The sequence below is a fragment of the Melanotaenia boesemani genome, chromosome 15 (genome assembly GCF_017639745.1).
Source record: "Melanotaenia boesemani isolate fMelBoe1 chromosome 15, fMelBoe1.pri, whole genome shotgun sequence".
Classification (NCBI taxonomy): Eukaryota; Metazoa; Chordata; class Actinopteri; order Atheriniformes; family Melanotaeniidae; genus Melanotaenia; species Melanotaenia boesemani.
Genome location: NC_055696.1, coordinates 30,895,096 through 30,912,091, shown reverse-complemented (window position 1 = coordinate 30,912,091; position 16,996 = coordinate 30,895,096). Strand labels below are relative to the sequence as shown.

General features: G+C 42.3%; 2 protein-coding genes and 1 long non-coding RNA gene across 3 annotated transcripts; all 3 read right to left on the bottom strand.

The window, feature by feature from the left end:
• Positions 1 to 3,743: 3,743 nt before the first annotated feature.
• On the bottom strand, positions 3,744 to 9,634 carry LOC121654854. Its single transcript, XR_006013029.1, has 3 exons — positions 9,590 to 9,634; positions 9,171 to 9,173; positions 3,744 to 4,069 (listed from the first exon to the last, which is right to left on the bottom strand). It is a non-coding gene; the product is annotated as an uncharacterized LOC121654854 (long non-coding RNA).
• Positions 5,605 to 6,787, bottom strand: LOC121654834 (olfactory receptor 146-like). Its single transcript, XM_042009172.1, has one exon. It carries the CDS (start codon positions 6,566 to 6,568, stop codon positions 5,621 to 5,623), a length of 948 nt encoding a protein of 315 aa, XP_041865106.1. The 5' UTR covers positions 6,569 to 6,787; the 3' UTR covers positions 5,605 to 5,620.
• Positions 9,635 to 10,975: 1,341 nt separating the features above from the next.
• Positions 10,976 to 12,045, bottom strand: LOC121654833 (olfactory receptor 146-like). Its single transcript, XM_042009171.1, has one exon. It carries the CDS (start codon positions 12,043 to 12,045, stop codon positions 11,089 to 11,091), a length of 957 nt encoding a protein of 318 aa, XP_041865105.1. The 3' UTR covers positions 10,976 to 11,088.
• Positions 12,046 to 16,996: the final 4,951 nt, after the last annotated feature.

Sequence of the window (16,996 nt, the reverse complement as noted above, 5' to 3'; positions counted from 1 at the left end):
AATACAATTTAAACAATTTGAAACCACCAGCATGTCCATGGACTCCAGATGGTTAAGTGAAAAGAAGGGGGAGGGGGAGTCATAAACATGGTGATTATAAGTTTTCAAAGTTATAAAATTACTTGACACAAAAGTAATTCTGCATAGGAAACTTTGTCAAACTGAAATCAGAAGTTAATATCAAACATGAATAATCTGACATACACCATGCACAAAACAGAAAGCTCCAGAGACGCTGAAAGATCTTTAAAAGGCACAAAATACATAATATTTACTTAACAGATGCAAGTTCAAATTAACAATTTTAAGTGTCCTCATTGACCAAATTAATTTGTAATGAGAAAATATAATTAGACATTTTGATGGAGCAACACATCGCAGATAAAGATAGAAAAGTTTAAATAATTTATAGAATCTGCAGAGTAACTGGTGAGGGTGTCTGGGTTGAACACAAAAACAGCATCCAACAAAAGTTCAGTTCTTCTAAAGACCCATAACTCTGAACTCAGCACTGTCTACTAGAGGAGGAACTGACTTAACAATCATGGCAATGAAAAACACGCATGGAAGTATGAGCACGGTGACGTATGACAATGTTTGACACGCATGTCGCTATTTAAGCAAGTAAGGGAGCATAAATGGGCCTTATCAAGGATGGGTCATGGCTTGGCCTAAGCTCCATCAGAGAATCATCAACAAATGTTTCTTAATGACAGATTGTTAAGAACTTTCGTCTTTCAGCATCTGCAGAGCAGAATGTTGAATAACATTCAAGGAGTCTAAAGAAATCTCAGAAATCACTGTTTGATGGTCGGAAGCTTCCAGTCTTCAGACAGTACTGTAGGAGAAACCATCATGACACCATAATCAATCAGACAGATGGCCTCAGGAGGACCAGGAGAACCTTTCTCAGGTCGCACGGATAGTCCACTGGACTCTGTACGATTAGGGACTCAGTTCAGCTGGTGCGTGCAGTATTCTTCAATCCCAAGTTTGCATTCACGCTGCACAACTTGGACAACTTGGACCTTTTAAATAACGTGTTCCACTCTCCGCCAGAGGCGGCGCTGAATTACTGCAGGAGAAGACCAAACAACCAACAAAGAAGAAAATGCATTCATCTATTGGTCAATGCAAAATGACTCCAGTTTCTACCACATAACAGTAAAACCTGGAGCTGAATTAGATCCTAGTGGTTTTGGGTTGATCAGATTTTTATCAGAACTTTTTCCCAGTTCTTCCATGACTGACTGGGAGCCATTTCTCCCCTCAAGAGTCACTTATCATCCCACATGCATCCATGGAGGACTTCATCCGTGTGAAGGTACCACTGATGCAGAAGTGGATGTGGGGACAGCAAGCTGATGGGACATAATGGGAACATGACTGTCCAACTTGTCTGTCACCATCTAAACAGAAGGATGTTGATCGTTGAGGAAAATGGAAAATTCAAACAAATGAGAAAACATTTAGAACTTGTTGCATCTAAGAAAATGTTTGTTTGCTTTTCATAGTAAATGACCACTGACTGATTCATATCGGGTGACAAAAGGAAATATTTTCAACCATTTGTTCATCATCCTCAGATCTGTTATGCAGTGAAGTTTAAAATTTGACTGTAAACTTTCCCGGAGAATTAAGTTTCCTGGTGAGACCTGTTGATGATGTGTTCCCAGCTGAGGGGCATCCCTTCAGGACTGTCTCTTCTCTAGTGGCTCCGACTCCTAATGACTGAAATGATGCAACAACAATGGGACATGCAATATTCTGCAACTTGTTACTCATGCAACTTTGTAATAGTTTTTGGAGAGTTTACTGAGCTGCTTTGAAGTAGTGCCAATGATTCAGGGTAATTTGCATAATCATGCCCCATCAGGTAAAACAGACAAGAAAAGAAAAGAAAAGAAAAGAAAAGAAAAGAAAAGAAAAGAAAAGAAAGCAGTGACTCACTGATGTGGTGAAGATATAAAAACTGTTTTGATACATTGTAGAAAGCACAGGTCTGAAAAGCTTTTCAACACATGTCCCTTCACAGCAGGCAGCTCTGCAAAGGCTAGACCAGGCTGGAGTTTGACCTCACTGAAAAACAGATGGCTGGAAAACAGATAAAAAACTTAACAACAAAGTAAGGCTGTCAGGATTCTGGGCACTAGGGCAGGTGTGAGATGACCCAGATCATTTCTGAGTGAGTTTATAAGCATGTTTTTGGATGTTTGAGCTACTTGCTATTTCACTAAAGACGGGAGGAAAGAATTCTTATTATCTTTAATTATTGCAGTAATACAAACCAATGCAGAGTCCGCATTACTGCAGACGCCGCACCAATCTGCCTGTTGATGTCCCGCTCCATCCTTCTCTCACTCGTTGAACAAAACCCAAGATACTTGAACTCCTCCACTTGGGGCAGGACCTCATTCCCGACCTGGAGTAAACAATCCACCCTTTTCCAGCTGAAGACCATGGTCTTGGATTTGGAGGTGCTGAATCTCATCCCAGCCACTTCCCACTTGGTTGTGAATCACTCAAGCGAGAGCTGAAGATCGCAGCCCGACATCATCCGCAAAGAGCACAGACCCAATTGTGAGGCCACCAAACCAGATCCCCTCAACACCTCGGCTCCACCTAGAAATTCTGTCCATAAAAGTTATGAACAGAATCAACAACAGAGGGCAGACTTGGAAGAGCCCAACCTTCACTGGAAACTAATCTGATTTACTGCTGGTAATAAGTAACAAGCTCTGGCTCTGGTCATACAGGGACAGGTCATACAGGAGAATCCAGCACTCCATACTCCCTCAGCATCCCCCACAGGAGTTCCCGGGGCACACGGTCAAATGCTTTCTCCAAGTCCACAAACAACATGTAGACTGGTTGAGCAAACTCCCATGCCCTTTCCAAGACCCTGAAGACGGTGTAGAGCTGCTCCACTGTTCCACAACCAGAACAAAAACCACACTGCCCCTCATCAATCCGAGGTTTGACTATCCGATGGACTCTCCTCTCCAGCACCCCTGAATAGACCTTACCAGGGAGGCTGAGGAGTGTGATCCACCTGTTGGAGCACACCCTCCGGTCCCCCTTTTTGAAGAGGGAGACCACCTCCCCAGTCTGCCAGTCCAGGGGAACTTTCCCTGATGTCTATGCGATGCTGCAGAGGTGTGTCAGCCAAGAGAGCCCTACAGCATCCAGAGCCTTAAGGAACTCTGGGCAGACCTCATCCACCCCCGGGGACCTGCCACTGAGGAGCTTTTTAACCACCTCAGCGACCTCAGCCCCAGAAATAGGAGAACCCATGCCAGGGTTCCCTGACACTGCTTCATCATCAGAAGACGTGTTGATGGGATTGAGGAGGTCTTTCCCTCCACTGACCCACAACATCCTGATTTGAGGTCAGCAGCCCCTCCATCCCCACTGTACACTGTGTTCTATACACAGAACTGCTTCTCCCTCCTGAGCCGATGGATGGTGGACCAGATTCTTCTGAAAGCCGTCCAGAAATCATTCTCCATGGCCTCTCCGCATTCCTCCCACGCCTGAGTATTTGCCTTAGCGACCGCCAAAGCTGTGTTCCACTTAGCCTGCCCATACCCATCAGCTGCCTCTGGAGTCCTACAGGCCAAAAAGGCCCAATAGGACTCCTTCTTTAGCTTGATGGCATCCCTCACTGCTGGTGTCCACCAACGGGTTTGAGGATTACCGCCTTGACAGGCACCAATGACAGCTCCAGTTCGCTGCCTGGAGATGGGAGTTGAAACTCTTTCTAAGAAGGGACTCTGCCAGAAGCTCCCAGCAGACCCTTACAACACGTTTGGGACTAATAGGCCTGACCGGCATCCTCCCCCACCACCTGAGTCAAGTTGACATCTCTGCCCTTCTCTTTATCCAAGTGTCCAAGACATGTGGCCGCAAGACCAACAATAAGACTACAAATTCAACTCAATGTCAGTGCCCATGTGAACATTGAAGTCCCCCAAAAGAACAAGGGAGTCCCCGAAAGGGGTGCTCTCCAACATCCCATCCAAGGACTCCAAAAAGGGTGAGTACTCTGAACTGTTGTTTGGTGCATAGGCTGAGGATCAGACCACCAGGGTCCCTGCCATCAGCAACTGCCTAGCTCACACTGCACCTGACCTCTATGGCCCCTCCTGCAGGTGGTGGACCCACAGGAGGGGGGGCCTATGTCACCCTTTCAGGCTGAGCCCGACCGGACCTCATGGGCAAATATTTGGCAACCAGGCACTCGCCTCCATGCCCCACCTGTCTCCAGAGGGTGGCCCCGGGTCAGACCCATGTCCGGGCAAAGGAAACCTGGGTCCATAGTTTTCTTTTTGTTTTTTTTTTGTTTTTTTTTTATCATCATAGGGGTCTTTTGAGCTGCACTTTGTCTGGTCTCTCCCTTAGAGAACTGTTTGCCATGGGTGACCCTACCAGGGGCATAAAGCCCCTGACAAAATAGCTCCTAGGATTGTCAGGATGCGCAAACTCCTCCACCGCGGTAAGGTGGGGGCTCAGGGAGGAGCATTCTGATTATATTTGATTATTTCAGCTTGAAACAAATACTGTGTGCTCGGCACTGACCTGGAGATGGATCTTTTTGGTATAACGTAGAAGGATTTTGGTTTCTGTTGCAATGTGCAGAAAGTAATTCCTGCCGACGATGATAAAGATACCCTGAGCAAAGAAGGTAGAAGGCATAAAGAAAATAAACAAATAAAAAATAAACCTAATATTGTTTTTTGTCTTCTTCTTTTTTTTTTTTTATTTTTAATATATAAGCCAGTCTTTCACTATTAACACTCAAACAATTTAAATTCACTTTGGAGCTTAATAAAGTACTTTCTATTCTATTCTATTCTATTCTATTCTATTCTATTCTATTCTATTCACAAATAAAAGACACTAAAACATAACATGATAGTCATTATCCCTTAAACTATCAGGAATGGGATGACACACATCATTTTTTGTTGCTGGTGTTAAAGGGTTAATGATAAATTTACACATGGCTTTAAGTACAAATATAACAAATATCTCCATTTCTTTCGGTAATCACTGGCAAACTGTTTATTGAAGGTAAAAGAAATTAGTATCTTTATAAAGAATCTTTTTAGATAAACTAATAAGACATTTCCTCATCTATCCACATGACCCAGATTCAGAAGTCTGATTGGTCTATTCCAAAACCTTTTATTGAGTGTTCATCATGAAAATAGTTATATGAATTAATAAAATAAAATAAAATAAACCCTGTTACTCTGCAGAAGAATTTGATTTGTTTCATTTCATTTGATGTGATGAAATAAAGGCCTTGCTGTGGATTTCTAGGAAAATATCAGATTTAATCTGGTTTTTATCATTAGTAAGTTAATAGTTACCATTTAAATGCACATCAGTAGCATAAAATAAATACAAGGCATGTTCATTGTAAAGATTTTGAAAGATTTATTTCCTCTATTTTTATCACTTGATATGCAGTTAAAATAGATATTTTAACAAAATCATATGCAGTAATTACAGTTACAAGTCAAACTGTTCCTCAGAAACAGTTAATAATATATACTCAACTGTATTACTCTGCAACATGTAAAAGTAATCCCTTATCCAGCTGTTTCAGCTATTACTAGTAAAAAAAGCAATTTTTTTTTCTAGAACGGAACATTTTTAATAAGAAACTTCGAATCTCTTTAGATTGCAAACCATAAATGATGGGATTGAGGCCACCAGGTATGATAACAAACAGAATAGCAGAGAGTTTCCTGTAGTCTGAGTACTGAGGGAAGCGGTGCAGAATAACTATAGTATAACCACTGAGTGACATAATCAAGTACACCAACAGATGAGTGCTGCAGGTTTTTAAGGCTTTACTATTCAGAGACTTGTTTTTACTGGTCAGACAGACTATTGCAATCCTGGTGTAGGTGAGAACAGTGCTGCCTATAGACGATATGAACAGGACAACAGTGAAAGCAAGGCCATAAATATTGTTAATTAAACTACTTTCACATGACAGCTTAAACAATGAGGCATTGTCACAGAAGGGGTTTGTAATCAGAGTCCTGCATCGGTTCAGCCGTATGGTCAGACCCAGCAGAACCCCCACCAGAACGAAGGGAACTCCCCAGGCAGAAACTGTCAGCTTGATGATCATTTTGTTGGTCATGATAGCAGAGTAGCGCAGAGGATGGCAGATGGCCACATATCTGTCAAAGGCCATAATCATAAGTGTTGTGTGGGAAGTGGTAGCAAACATATGTGTGGTAAAAGCCTGAACCACACACTCATAGTAATGGATGAGACGCTCAGAGGGAGGCAGCAGCATGTCTGAAAGAAGCCGAGGTAAAGCATGCGTACTTCCAATGATATCACTGACTGTCAGGTTGCAGAAAAGTATATACATGGGCTGATGGAGGTTCTTATCAATGAAGATTAGAACAAGAATACCCAAATTCATGATCATAAACACAGTGTAAGAAATAAGAAACAAGAAAAACACAGGGTACATGGAATCCTCTGTGACCATTAACCCCTCCATCTGGAGGATGAAGCTGTTGTAGGTGTAGTTTTCCATCAGCCTAAAAGATCAAAACAATGCTTCACAAAAGAGATTACCTGATATATTAAGTGAGAACACAACAACAAAGTTTTCTGTCAGATGAATTCCACATGTGGTGTTTAACTAGCAGCCACAACAGGAACAAAACCACATGAAACAAACATTTTCTTTTAGTTATGGTCAGCATTTTCATAAACACAATAAAACTAGTAGAGTAATACCTGCTGGTATCATGGACAGATTAATGCTTGTCATGCAGCAGCACCAGTGTAGGTCAGCATATTTCTAGATCAAGTTTAAACATCAGGGGAGCGCTTAGCTTCAGGTATGATGTCATGTGAAAAATTAACATGGTTGTCCCTGCAACGGTCACTTAGCAGCAATGTTTAGATTTGTGGCTGATTTCAGACACATGGGATCAATTTCCAAAGTTTTCTAAAAATAAAAATTAGATATATACATGTCTGTCTGTCTGTCTGTCTATCTGTCTGTCTGTCTATCTATATAGAATCCATCCATTTTCTTCTGCTTATCCAGAGTCGGGTCGCGGAGCCAGCTCCCTAAACAAGAAAATCCATACCTCCCTCTCCCTGGCCACATTCACCAGCTTGTCCGGGGGAGTCCCAAGGTGCTTTCAGGGCAGCCAAAAGGTGTAGTCCATTCAGTATGTCCTGGGTCCCTGGGGTCTCCTCCCAGTGGGACATGCCTACAAGATCTCACCGGGGAGGTGTCCAGGAGGCATCCTGACCAGATGCCCAAGCCACCTCATCTGGCTCCTCTCAATGCGGAGGAGCAGCGACTCTACTCTGAGCCACTCACGGATCACGAGCTTCTCACCCTATCTCTAAGGGAGAGCTCGGTCACCCTGCGGAGAAAACTGGCCGCTTGTATTCGTGAGCTGGTTCTTTCGGTCACTACTCACAGCTCGTTACCAGAGGTGAGGGTAGGAATGTAGATCAACTGGTAAATCGAGAGCTTTTCCTTTTGGCTCAGCTCCCTATTCACCACAAGAGACTGATGCAGAGGCCGCATCACTGCAGGCGCCGCACAGATCCGCCTGTCGATCTCCAGCTCCAACCTTCCCTCACTTGTGAACAAGACCCCGAGATACTTCAACTCCTCCACTTGGGGAAGGACCCTATTCCTGACCTGGAGAAAGCACTCCTCCCTTTTCCAGCTGAAGACCATGGTATAGATTTGGAGTTGTTGAATCTCATCCCAGCCGCTTCACACTTGGCTGCGAATTTCTCCAGTGAGAGCTGAAGATCACGGCTCGATGAAGACATCAGAACCAAGTCATCCGCAAAGAGCAGAGACCCAATCCTAAAGCCACCGAACCAGATCCCTTCGACACCTCGGCTGCGCCTAGAAATTCTGTCCATAAAAGTTATGAACAGAATCGGTGACAGAGGGCAGCCTTGGCGGAGTCCAACCCGCACTGGAAACGATTCTGATTTACTGCTGGCAATGCAGACCAAGCTCTGACACTGGTCGTACAGGGACCGGACAGCTCATATAAGCGAGTCCGGCACTCCATACTCCCGGAGTACCCCCCACAGGAGTCCCTGGGGGACTCGCTTGAACGCCTTCTCCAAGGCCACAAACCACATGTAGACTGGTTGAGCAAACTCCCATACCCCCTCCAAGACCCTGAAGAGGATGCAGAGCTGCTCCACTGTTCCACGACTGGGACAAAAACCACACTGCTCCTCCTTAATCTGAAATTGGACAATATGATGGACCCTCCTCTCCAGCACTCCCAAACGAACCTTACCAGGGGGGCTGAGGAGTGTGATCCACCTGTAGTTGGAGCACACCATCTGGTCCCCCTTTTAAAAGATGGGGACCACCCCCCAGTCTGCCAGTCCAGGGCAACTGTCCCCAGTGTCCACGTGATGCTGCAGAGGCATGCCAGTCAAGACAGCCCTACAACATCCAAAGACTTAAACTCCGGGCAGACCTCATCCACCCCTGGGAACCTGCCACTGAGGAGCTTTTTAACTGTCTCAGAGACCTCAGCCCCAGAGATAGGAGAGCCAACGTCAGGATCCCCAGACTCTGCTTCTTCATCGGAAGATGTGTTGGTGGGATTTAGGAGGTAGTCTAAGTATTCCCTCCACCGGCTCACAACGTCCCAAGTTGAAGTCAGCAGCCCCCCATCCCCACTGTATACAGTGTTGATGGAGCACTGCTTCCCCCTCTGGAGCCACCACATGGTGGACCAAAACCTTCTCGAAGTTGTCTGGAAGTCTTTCTCCATGGCCTCTCTGAACTCCTCCCATTTCCAAGTTTTTGCCTTAGCGACCACCGAAGCCGCATTCCGCTTCTTCGGCTTGACGGCATCCCTTACTGCTGGTGTCCACCAACAAGTTCGGGGATTACCACCATGACAGGCACCAACAACCTCAATGTCACAGCTCCGGCGGCTGCCTGAACAACGGAGGCACGAAACACAGCCCACTCGGACTCAATGTCCCCTGCCTCACCTGTAACATGGTTGAAGTTCTGCTGGAGATGGGAGTTGAAACTTTTTCTGACAGGGGACTCCGCCAGACATTCCCAGCAGACCCTTACAACATGCTTGGGTCTGTCAGGCCTGACCAGCATCCTCCCCCACCATCTGAGCCAAATCACCACCAGGTGGTGATCAGTTCACAGCTCCGCCCCTCTTTTGACCCGAGTGTCAAAGACATGTGGCTGCAAGTCCGATGATATGACTACACAGTTGATCATCAAACTGCTGTCTAGAGTGTCCTGGTGCCAAGTGCACATGTGGACACGCTTATGCCTGAAGAAGGTGATCGTTATGGACAATCTGTAATGAGCACAAAAGTCCAATAAGAAAACACCACTTGGATTCAGATCAGGGGGGCCGTTCCTCCCAATCACGCCCCTCCAGGTCTCACTGCCATTGCCCACATAAGCATTTAAGTCTCCCAGCAGAACGAGGGAGTCCCCGAAAGAAGTGCTCTCCGCACCCTATCCAGGGACTCCAAAAAGGATGGATACTCTGAACTGCTGTTTGGTGCATAACACAAACAACAGTCAGGACCCGTTCCCCCACCTGAAGGTGGAGGGAGGCTACTGTCTCGTCAACCGGGGTAAACTCCAGCATACAGGCGCCATGTTGGGGGGCAATGAGCATGCTCACAGTTGCTCGGTGCCGCTCACCGGGAGCAACTCCAGAATGGAAGAGGGTCCAGCCCTTCTCGAGAACAGTGGGTCCAGAGCCCAAGCCGAACGTTGTGGTGAGTGCAATGGAACCGCTCAACCTGATTAATCTAGAGAGGTGGCGTTCCACATCCCTAGAGCTAGCTTCTGCAGCTGAGGATGACACGGCCAAGTTCCCCGTCTTTGGCGGTTGGCTAGCTCGCACTGCACACGACCCCTATGGCCCAGTCTGCAGGTGGTGAGCCCATGGTGGTGGTGGTGGTGGGGGGGCACGTCACCCTTTCGAGCTTAGCCCGACTGGGTCCCATGGACAAAGGCCCGGCCATGGAGCGCTCGCCTCCATGCCCCACCTCCAGGCCTGGCTCCAGAGGGTGTCCCAATGACTCACGTCCAGGCAAAGAAAACATGTGTCCATAGTTTTTGCCATCATAGAGGTGCTTTGAACCGTACTTCGTCTATTCCCCACCCTAGACACATGTTTGCTATGGGTAACCCTAACAACATAGCTACTAAGATAATCAGGACGTGCAAACTCCTCCACCGCAGTAAGGTGGCAGATCAGGGAGGAGACTATTAACACTCAACCAGGATAATTTCCCCTTGGAGATTAATAAAGTACTTACTATTCTATTCTATTCTATTCTATTTTAAAAAGACACTAAAACATAACATGATAGTCATTAACCCTTAAAGTTTCAGGAATGGGATGAGACACGTCATTTTGTGTTGCTGGTGTTAAAAGGTTAATGATCATTTTACACATGGCTTTAAGTACAAATAGTACAAATGTCTCTATTTCTTTCAATAATCACTGGCAAACTGTTTACTGAAGTTAAAAGAAATAAATATCTTTACAGAAAAGCTTTTTAGATAAACTAATACCACATTTCCTCATCTATCCACAGGACGCAGATTCAGAAGTCTGATTGGTCTATTCCAAAAACTTTTATTGAGTGTTCATCATGAAAATGATTAAATAAATTAATAAATTAAAATAAAATCTGTTACTCTGCAGAAGAATTGAATTAGTTTAATTTCATTTCTGTGATGGAAAATAAAGGCCTTGCTTTGGATTTCTAGGAAAATATCTGATTTAATCTGATTTTTATCATCAGTAAGTTAATAGTTACCATTTAAATGCACATCAGTAGTATGAAATAAATACAAGGCATGTTCATTTTAATGATTTGGAAAGATTTATTTCCTTTGTTTTATCACTTGATATGCAGTTAAAATAGATATTTTAACAAAATCATATGCAGTAATTACAGTTACAAGTCAAACTGTTCTTCAGAAACAGTTAATAATATATACTCAACTGTATTACTCTGCAACATGTAAAAGTAATCCCTTGTCCAGTTGTTTCAGCTATTAGTAGTAATACAAGCATTTTTTTTACTAGAAAAGAATGTTTTGGATAAGAAACTTCGAATCTCTTTAGATTGCAAACCATAAATGATGGGATTGAGGCCACCAGGTATGATAACAAACAGAATAGCAGAGAGTTTCCTGTAGTCTGAGTACTGAGGGAAGCGGTGCAGAATAACTATAGTAGAACCACTGAGTGACATAATCAAGTACACCAACAGATGAGTGCTGCAGGTTTTTAAGGCTTTACTATTCAGAGACTTGTTGTTACTGGTCAGACAGACTATTGCAATCCTGGTGTAGGTGAGAACAGTGCTGCCTATAGACGATATGAACAGGACAACAGTGAAAGCAAGGCCATAAATATTGTTAATTAAACTACTTTCACATGACAGCTTAAACAATGAGGCATTGTCACAGAAGGGGTTTGTAATCAGAGTCCTGCATCGGTTCAGCCGTATGGTCAGACCCAGCAGAACCCCCACCAGAACGAAGGGAACTCCCCAGGCAGAAATTGTCAGCTTGATGATCATTTTGTTGGTCATGATGGCAGAGTAGCGCAGAGGATGGCAGATGGCCACATATCTGTCAAAGGCCATAATCATAAGCATTGTGTGGGAAGTGGTAGCAAACACATGTGCGATGAAAGCCTGAACCACACACTCATAATAAGAGATGAGACGCTCAGAGGGAGGCAGCAGCATGTCTGAAAGAAGCCGAGGTAAAACATGCGTACTTCCAATGATATCACTGACTGTCAGGTTGCAGAAAAGTATATACATGGGCTGATGGAGGTTCTTATCAATGAAGATTAGAATAAGAATACCCAAATTCATGATCATAAACACAATGTAAGAAATAAGAAACAAGAAAAACACAGGGTACATGGAATCCTCTGTGACCATTAACCCCTCCATCTGGAGGATGAAGCTGTTGTATGTGTAGTTTTCCATCAGCCTAAAAGATCAAAACAATGCTTCACAAAAGAGATTACCTGATATATTAAGTGAGAACACAACAACAAAGTTTTCTGTCAGATGAATTCCACATGTGGTGTTTAACTAGCAGCCACAACAGGAACAAAAACACATGAAACATACATTTTCTTTTAGTTATGGTCAACATTTTCATAAACACAATAAAACTAGTAGAGTAATACCTGCTGGTATCATGGACAGGTTAATGCTTGTTATGCAGCAGCACCAGTGTAGGTCAGCGTATTTCTAGATCAAGTTTAAACATCAGGGGAGCGTTTAGCTTCAGGTATGATGTCATTTGAAAAATTAACATGGTTGTCCCTGCAACGGTCACTTAGCAGCAATGTTTAGATTTGTGGCTGATTTCAGACACATGGGATCAATTTCCAAAGTTTTCTAAAATTCATACATACATACATACATACATATATGTATATATATATACATATATGTATATATATAATGGGATGCTGGAAGAAAATGTTTACATATCGCCATATCTTTACACTGTTAGAAATTTCTTGTAATTTTACAGGAAATCCCTGGCTAATAGTCGCTGTAAATTTACTGTTAACGGTATACATAAGGTACTGTAAACAATACAATATTCAACTGTAATTTATTACAATATAATATTGTAAATTTACTGAAATCTTTCAGGAATTTCCTGTAATTTTACAGGTTGGAATACTACAAATATTACAGCAAAAGGTTAAATTTACGGAAACTCGGTAGCCAGGATTTTCCTGTAATTTATAGGATTTTCTGTTATTTCACAATACAGAATGTTGTGAATATTAAATAAATGCTGTAACCAGGTTAAATTTTGTCTTTCAGACTTCTTAAAAGAAAAACAAATTCTCTTTAAATTCAAGAGAAAACCACATGCACAATCATTCATTTAATTCAACATTTCAATACAAAAATAAGAGAATAAGGAGCTGAGGAATAACTAGTTTCTTATTAACAGATTATTTGAACATTAAAATGAAAGAAATAAGACATAGCATCAAAACATGAAACACACTTCTGAGAACTATCAGAAAAAGCACAGGGACACAGCACAGCTCAGATGTATGGGCTGTAAATGAATGATTGCAAATTATTTCAGAGTTTGTCTATAAATTTTTGTCATCCTGCAAAAAGAATCTGCCCCCCCAGAAAAGTCAAGTTTGTAAATATTCAGGAAGGAGCTGCAGGTTGTAAAGAAGATTTGCATTTGTGGAAAACATGAGATTTGTGCTTCGTGTCTGTGGACATGATGTTTACAAAACTCATGTTTTGGAACTAATGCTAATCTTTTTTACAATCATATAAATTGTTCCTGCACATTTAAAAACTTGATTTTTGTTTTGGGCAGATTCTTTTGTCAGGATGACAAAATTTACAAACATAATACTGAAAATATTTGCAAACATTCATTTACAGCTGCAAAATCTTTATGTCTTTATGTGATCACATTTTTACCCTACCAACAATTCAAAATTCAACAGTTTCCTAAGGAATGTGCAAACAGGTGCATTCAGCTCTCGTTTTCTTTCTGCCTTGCTGCTCGTCTGGAAATTTATGCTGCAACAGGCTCTGAAAACAGAAAGAAAAAAACAAGACAAAACAAAAAAAAAAAACTTATCAGGTAACATTTAAGATATGACATGGTAATATTCATGACATGAAATATTAATGCACCTTTAAGAACAAATAAATGAGTGTATGTGTGTGTGTTTGACTCAAGCAGCAACCTCCAGCGGTAAAATGTGAAGCGTATGTGGACGTGCATAGTCCGGGTTAGCTCGGTTAGCTCTTAGCTACAGGCAGCTCCGAGTTAGATGTGTATCAACAGTGGTATTGCCTAACCTGGGCATTCCCGGCTCTAGCCACGAACATTTCTCATCAAGCCCCTAATGTTTTTATTTTTTGAATTATTTTTCTTTTTTTTTTAACCCCAGAAGGTATAAATTTAGATTAACTGAGCCGCCTTATGATATTAAAGAAGATGGTAGTGTTGTAATTTCCTGGCTTATGTGAATGCAACACAGGTACAACAATATGACCAATCAGAGAGGAATTTTATGGAAGAGGGGTTTGACAGTTTTATCCCTAATCTGAACTCTGGTGTTATTTTGAGTGGCCGTTCATCATCAGCAGTCAAAAATGGACATCAGATGATTTTTTTAATTTAAAGAAGAAAGACAACTCTTCAGTTGTGGTGGCTGCCAATGGGCAGCCAGACACGAAACAGGTAAACAGACAATTTAAACCCTGTATGTCTTAAAAAATTAAATGAACATTTGGGAGATCATTCGTGACAGTACTTGATACTTCTAAGGTTAAGCTAGCTGTACTAAACCGTTAGCCTTGCCCTTTTCTGTTACACACATTTGCATTAAATCCAGTGGTGAAGTCTACGTGATTCGCTTGTATACCTGCTGGAAAAGGTCCAGAATTTCCCATAACTTGTGTGTATGTGTGTATCTGTGCGCGCATGCATTTATGTTGTAGTGTTGGAGGTTTGGTTTCTAGATGCTGCTGTAGTTCAAATATAGATAAAAAAAGAACAGCTTTATTATAATGTTATTTTCTGATTGTTTTGTTTACCTCCAGGTCACTGGCTGGTCAATAGTTAAAGTCCAGCTGTTAAAGACTGTTTTACATCCTATGTTGCTTACAGTTTATATTTGGAATACAAAACCATTCTTTCATGATCTCACCTGTCATGATAAAAAAGAAAAAAAGTAGTGTGCATGTTCATAGGATAAGAGTTCATAAGACTGACATAACCATGACATGACACATTAAAAAACTTTATATGAATGTTGTTTGCATGTGCGTATACTGGTGTGAACGAGAGACACACAGATAGAGAAGTAATGTGTGTCTGTGGGAGACTGAGTGATTGATCATCATCACCTCTCCTCTCTCATCCCTTTCTCACTAAATTAAATAACATTATTTAAGTTTTTTCTTATACCTGCAAATTAATTTGTAAAATCTTATCACTCAAAATGTAAGCGTTTTTGTATTAAACAGGCCCGGCCCACTTACTGACATCCCTAACTAACAAAAATGTCAATTATAGGAATGTAGAGAACCAGGAGGAGAGGGGGCTGAGAAGGAACCTGAAAAATATTTACTACTAGACCCCGATGATCCAGACATACTGGTGTATTTAAACACCCATCATATTTTCATATATAAAACGAAATAATTAATTTTTCATTTGTTTAATATTTTTGTTGTGGTAGCCCCAAAAAACAGCTGTAGAAAGCCACCTGACAGCCAAGGTCACATAATGTAACACTTAAAAAATTAAATAAATAGATGGATGGATGGATGGAAAGAAGAGATTGGTGACCAGGGTGAGAATTGTCTTTTAGAATGGGGTTATGTTTCTCAGGAATGGAACCACAACTGATAACTTTATAACTGGATTTTAAAAAATGAAAAGTGTGTTTTTATTACTGCAAAAGACACTTTTTTTGTGAAGGATGCCAATAATTTTGACCATGCAGTATTTACTTTCCATATCATTTTAGTAATATTTTGTGTTGAATTTGGGGAAACCACATGTTTTAGCTGTGCCGTGCAATTGAAAATATCCTGGTTTGGTTATTTTGTCAAAATATCTTCAATAGTGTGCTTGGAACTCAGAAACTAACACTTTCAGAGAGGTACCAACACTTTTGGCCAACACTGTAAATCATTAAAAAGAACGAAGGATAAAAGTGCCTTGTGTCCTGATACACACCATGCAGATCACCCCCACCTCAAAATCTCCCATAGAACCCAAACCACCCAACCTACAGTTACCTTGAGATGAAAAGGCACGGAGGAGCTTTCTACACTGGACCACACGGAGAAAGGGCAGAAGATTTTCTTCACTTAGATGCCTCATGTCTTCCTTGTTCTCCACGCCAAGTTCTTCCGGGCCTGCCATCAAGGTACTTAGTGTGTCTGCGGGAAGGTCCGGAAGGACTGCCAGGACAGCCCTTCTGAGCTCCTTCTGTGCTGCAGCCATATGTCTCCGCAAACGAGTGATGCATGCATTTTGTAGGCTGGCAAAGGATCAAAATCCACTAGATCATCATGCAATGTCCCTCAACTTAACAAAACAATATTTTTCTAAAACAAAAGACACAGAGCAGTGGTGCACAATGACCACTGTCTTGCCAACCACCAACTCCTCTTCAGTTTTCCCCAGCAAAATAAATGTGTCCATTTTCTATGCTGTACCCTTCACTGTCACTGTGTGAGATGCTGCCAAAGCCAGATTATCCAATGGGCATAATGGGCACGGGCCCACTCCCACTTTGGACCCACATGAGCAGTTTTAAGAAAAAAAAAACTTTGAGTTTTAGATATGGGAGCCGATAAGCAATAAGAAGGAATACAATTTTTAACCTTAACAGAATTATTTGATTGGTGGGGTGTGATTGTGGAAACCATAGTAACCAACCCCGCGGCCCCACCCTCTATTCACTGTCTTTAAATTAACCAGCGTTAAACTGGCTGAGCTGTGAGAGTAGTAGGCTGTAAGAAAGAGCAAGAATAAGAGAAGTGGTTGTTTTAAACGGAAACAAAAGCTAGAAAAGGAGGAGAGGGATGCGTGGTTATTAAGAAGTGTACCTTCTGTAGACACGTTGTTCGTCAAATCGAGGGAGGAAAATGAGGATGAAGTAAAAGAGGAAGACGTGAGAGCTAAGCTGGCGGGTCTGGATCTGAAGGAGGCTACTCCTAGCCTGACAACAGAGCCTGAGGCTAGTTGCAGCAACGGTTATGCCGATTTGCAGTGGATTTATCAGGTCTGTGATTTCACGCGGCTTTGTGGAGGACAGTCAATGAAAATGCTACTGCATTGGGCGGTAAAGTGCGCTCCTTCACAACTGATCTGCTGTTATATTCCAAATGGGGAAAAGGTCTCTTGAGACTG

Coding starts and splice junctions, on each gene's coding strand:
- LOC121654834 (XM_042009172.1), bottom strand. CDS start 6,568: ATGGAAAACTACACCTACAACAGCTTCATCCTCCAGATGGAGGGGTTA.
- LOC121654833 (XM_042009171.1), bottom strand. CDS start 12,045: ATGGAAAACTACACATACAACAGCTTCATCCTCCAGATGGAGGGGTTA.